The sequence below is a fragment of the Bombina bombina genome, chromosome 7 (assembly GCF_027579735.1).
Source record: "Bombina bombina isolate aBomBom1 chromosome 7, aBomBom1.pri, whole genome shotgun sequence".
NCBI lineage: Eukaryota > Metazoa > Chordata > Amphibia > Anura > Bombinatoridae > Bombina > Bombina bombina.
In genome coordinates this window covers 501,795,121-501,800,108 of record NC_069505.1, presented here as the reverse complement: position 1 = coordinate 501,800,108, position 4,988 = coordinate 501,795,121, and the positions used below count along the sequence as shown (strand labels likewise).

The window sequence follows — 4,988 nt, the reverse complement described above, 5'->3', positions numbered from 1 at the left end:
TACAGGCAAAAGAGCAGAATTCTTTGGGGCATGCCCCGCAAAAGGCCCTTTTAAGGGCTGGTAAGGTAAAAGAGCTGATAACTTTTTAATTTAGAATAGGGTAGGGCATTTTTTTTATTTCGGGGGGCTTTGTTATTTTATTAGGGGGCTTAGATTAGGTGTAAGTAGCTTAAAATTGTTGTAATATTTTTTAAATGTTTGTAACTTATTTTTTTTATTTTTTGTAACTTAGCTTTTTTATTTTTTGTACTTTAGTTAGTTTAATTTAATTTAATTGTAGTTATGTGTAGCTAATTTATTTAATTAATTTAAAGATAGTGCAGTGTTAGGTTTAATTGTAACTTAGGTTAGGATTTATTTTACAGGTAATTTTGTATTTCTTTTAGCTAGGTAGTTATTAAATAGTTAATAACTATTTAGTAACTATTCTAACTAGCTAAAATAAATACAAAGTTACCTGTAAAATAAATATAAATCCTAAAATAGCTACAATGTTATTATTAATTACATTGTAGCTATCTTAGGGTTTATTTTACAGGTAAGTATTTAGTTTTAAATAGGAATAATTTATTAAAGTATAGTGTAGTGTTAGGTGTAATTGTAACTTAGGTTAGTTTTAATTTTACAGGTAAATTTATCTTTATTTTAGCTAGGTAGCTATTAAATAGTTAATAACTATTTAATAGCTATTGTACCTAGTTAAAATAAATTGAAAGTTGCCTGTAAAATAAAAATAAATCCTAAAATAGCTACAATATAATTATTATTTATATTGTAGCTATATTAGGGTTTATTTTAAAGGTAAGTATTTTGTTTTAAATAGGATTAATTTATTTAATAAGAGAAATATTATTTAGATTTATTTAATTAATATTTAAGTTAGGGGGGTGTTAGGGTTAGTGTAAGACTTAGGTTTAGGGGTTAATAATTTTATTACAGTGGCGGCGGTGTAGGGGGGGCAGGATAGGGGTTAATAAATTTATTATAGGTGGTGACGGTGTAGGGGGGGCAGATTAGGGGTTAATAAGTTTAATATAGGTTGCGGCGGGGTCCAGGAGCGGCAGTTTAGGGGTTAAACTATTTATTTAGTTGCGGCGAGGTCCGGGATCCGCAGGATAGGGGTTAATAACTTTATTATAGGTGGCGGCGGTATAGGGGGGCAGGATAGGGGTTACTAGGTATAATGTAGGTGGCAGCGGTGTCCGGGAGCGGCGGTTTAGGGGTTAATACATTTATAAGAGTTGCCTGTAAAATAAAAATAAATCCTAAAATAGCTACAATATAATTATTATTTATATTGTAGCTATATTAGGGTTTATTTTAAAGGTATTTCGTTTTAAATAGGATTAATTTATTTAATAAGAGAAATATTATTTAGATTTATTTAATTAATATTTAAGTTAGGGGGGTGTTAGGGTTAGTGTAAGACTTAGGTTTAGGGGTTAATAATTTTATTACAGTGGCGGCGGTGTAGGGGGGGCAGGATAGGGGTTAATAAATTTATTATAGGTGGCGACGGTGTAGGGGGGGCAGATTAGGGGTTAATAAGTTTAATATAGGTTGCGGCGGGGTCCAGGAGCGGCAGTTTAGGGGTTAAACTATTTATTTAGTTGCGGCGAGGTCCGGGATCCGCAGGATAGGGGTTAATAACTTTATTATAGGTGGCGGCGGTATAGGGGGGCAGGATAGGGGTTACTAGGTATAATGTAGGTGGCAGCGGTGTCCGGGAGCGGCGGTTTAGGGGTTAATACATTTATAAGAGTTGCGGCGGGGTCTAGGAGCGGTGGTTTAGGGGTTAATAGCTTTATTGAGTTGCGGGGGGCTCTGGGGGCGCCGGTATAGGGGGTAGAACAGTGTAGTTAGTGTGGGTGCTTAGTGACAGGGGTATCAATAAAGCTGGGAAAAAGCCGAAGAGCAGCGAGATCGGATGAGTGATAACTCTCACAGTCCGCTGCTCATCGCCCCGTACTTGGTGCACGGCTTTTTGACAGCTTTTTTGATAACTTAGGCTAAATTTTGAAGGTCCGCGGCGGCGATGGTAGGCAAGCTTAGGCGGGCGTATTGAACCGGAGAAGGCAGGTAAAGTAGATGGCTTGATAACTACCCCCCAAAGTGTGTGTATATATATATATATATATTTATATTATCCTTAGTTAATTTTTAATTAAATAAGGTTCATTGACACCTCTAGGATTTTGAATTGCAAATAATTGGGGTTATTGTAGAACATGCATGATCCTCCGAGAACCATCACTGATATACTGATATACTGATATATTACAGTAATGAAACAATGTGTTTTTGTTTGTTTTTCAAAAAAAAAAAAAAAATACTTCTTTAAACACTTTAAATACTTCTTTTTTACCGTTCAGATTCAATACCTCAGAAGTATAAAATATTTCCCACTGATCAAAACATAGCTAAAGTTCTTCTTTTTTATCATTTATTTAAGGGCATTGACGTCTACCCATTGCTCTGTACTGTTCACCGTGATCCCAGCCAATTCTCTACACCGTACAAATTCAACCCCAACCACTTCCTGGATGAGAATGGTGGATTCAAGAAGAATGATGCTATGATGGCTTTTTCTGCAGGTAATGACCTTCAACAATAATTATCCTCCGTAGACTGCTGATGTTTAGGTGTTTTTTTTATTTAATTTATTTACCAAGATCATCATAAAGCTGTTGATGTCTCGTTATTTTCTGTTTCTACAGGAAAGCGGAAATGTCCCGGGGAAGGACTTGCTCTAATACAGCTCTTTGTGTTCCTCACCACCATCCTGCAAAACTTCACCCTGACCTCAGAGACAAAGTTTACTGATGACGATATTGCCCCAAAATTAACTGGATTTTTGAATCACCCCATATCTTTTCAACTCTCCTTTATTGCACGATAATATTTTTCTTTTCCTTCAAAAAGTCATTTACTTTTCAAAGTATCTAAATTTTTTGCCTATTAGTTTTATTTTAGTTGCTGATGCCCTTGTACGTTATTAAAGGAATAGTCTAATCAAAATTAAACTGACGTGCAAACACAGGCAATAACAGACAGAGACATGCACTCACAGGCAGTAATAGACAGAGACATGCACAAACAGGTAGTAATAGACAGGGACATGCACTCACAGGCAGTAATAGACAGAGACATGCACACATAGGCAGTAATAGACAGAGACATGCACACACAGGCAGGGATAGATATGCATACACACACATAGGCAGGCAGTAATATGCATATACATGCACACAAAGACAGGGATAGATAGTGTTGAAAATAATAAGCAATATCTGTCTCTGTTTTTTGCAGTGCCTTGTGAGGTCTGAATGGGTTAATTTGTATGTGGGCATTATTAGTCAGGAGGGCCACTCTGGTAAATGGGACCATAAAATATAGCTAGTTCTGAGAGTGTCTGTTTATTTTTTCTAAATCTAATCTCTTTCTATCATTGTTTAAATCCTTGCATTCCAGCTAGTATCAGTAAAAACTTAAGTTTCCTTGTTATCTTGATATGCCAAATATATGAATGTATGTACACAACTCATTGTAAACATTGGGAATGTGTCTAGTTCATCCCTGACCTTTGTTTTTTTTTGTATTGTCAAAACACAGTAAAACCTACAATTCTGAAGTGTAGAACTATTATTTACTTATGTTGTAACCATATTTTTTAAAACCCTTGCATTGTTTAGCTAGCTAATCATAAACTGTAAATAGCCTAGATGTGGAATGTATAAATACATGGGAAGGGGACTGACCCCCTCAGAGAAAACTTTGTATTGTTTCTCTCCATACTGCAGTGTGTAATCAATAAACAAACTCTTTTTAACCTGTCTTGGTCTGAAGAAATTATTCAGTCCAGGGTGAGTATATCACCAACAATAGGCATACACACACATAGGCAGTAATAGGCAGATACATGCACACAGGTAGGGATAGATAGACATACACAGAAACAGGCATTAATAGGCAGATTCATGCACACACAGGCAGTAATAGACAGAGTCATGCACACACAGGCAGTAATAGGCAGATACATGCACACACAGGCAGTAATAGGCAGATACATGCACACACAGGCAGTAATAGGCAGATACATGTACAAACACACAGGCAGGGATAGATAGGCATACACACACAAACACTCAGGGAGTAATAGCAGACACACACACAGGCAGGGATAGATAGGCACACACACATTCAGGCAGTAATAGGCAGATACACACACACACAGGCAGGGATAGATAGGTATACACACACACACTCAGGCAGTAATAGGCAGATACACACACACAGGCAGTAATAGGCAGATACACACATACACACACACACAGACAGGGCTAGATAGGCATACACACACACACACAGAGGCATAACTATCAACCACAGGGCCCAGGTGCAAGAATCCAAGCAGCCCCCCCCCCAAAAAAAAAAAAAAAAAATGTAAATTTAACATATATTTTTTTCAACATTTAACATAGAATAAAAAAGATTTTTGTGTTTACTGTATACACACACACATATATATATATATATATATATATATATATATATATATATATAGCAAGAAGAAAAAGTTCCTTTGTTAGTGCTGCATATGATAGAAACTGCTCAACTTCACATAGAGCAATTAGGTTTAGCAAGGGATTCATGCAAAACGCAATCAAAGTTCCTGTTTATAAGGAGTTGAACACACACACACTGTCAGCCAGTTCATGGAGGTAAATAAGCAAAGAAGCAAGCAAATAGCTGGCAACAGTCAAAGGAAGGAGGTAAATTTTGCAGGTGTACAACCGGATGCTTATACTCACTATTCCCGGGTAGCTATTTGATTCAGCATACCCTCCGTGATATAGCCCGTACACTCGCTTGCAATCCTCCTGAAAAGAAAACTGTGCTGCCTTGAAACTCGCTTCCCAATTCTCCACTCCACAATCGCGGAAACGGCTGCAACTGTGTGCCTGCTGTGTCCGTCTAAAGTTTGATGT

General features: G+C 36.9%; 1 protein-coding gene across 2 annotated transcripts in view; it reads left to right on the top strand.

The window, feature by feature from the left end:
• Window positions 1-3,833, top strand: part of LOC128666888 (cytochrome P450 2G1-like) — a 161,720-nt gene extending 157,887 nt beyond the window's left edge. For both annotated transcript variants that reach the window (XM_053721697.1, XM_053721696.1), the window contains 2 exons: window positions 2,453-2,594; window positions 2,718-3,833. In XM_053721697.1, coding sequence (XP_053577672.1) covers window positions 2,453-2,594; window positions 2,718-2,899 — 324 coding nt within the window. In that variant the 3' untranslated portion in view covers window positions 2,900-3,833. The remainder of the gene's footprint in view (window positions 1-2,452; window positions 2,595-2,717) is intronic.
• The last annotated feature ends 1,155 nt before the right edge of the window (window positions 3,834-4,988 follow it).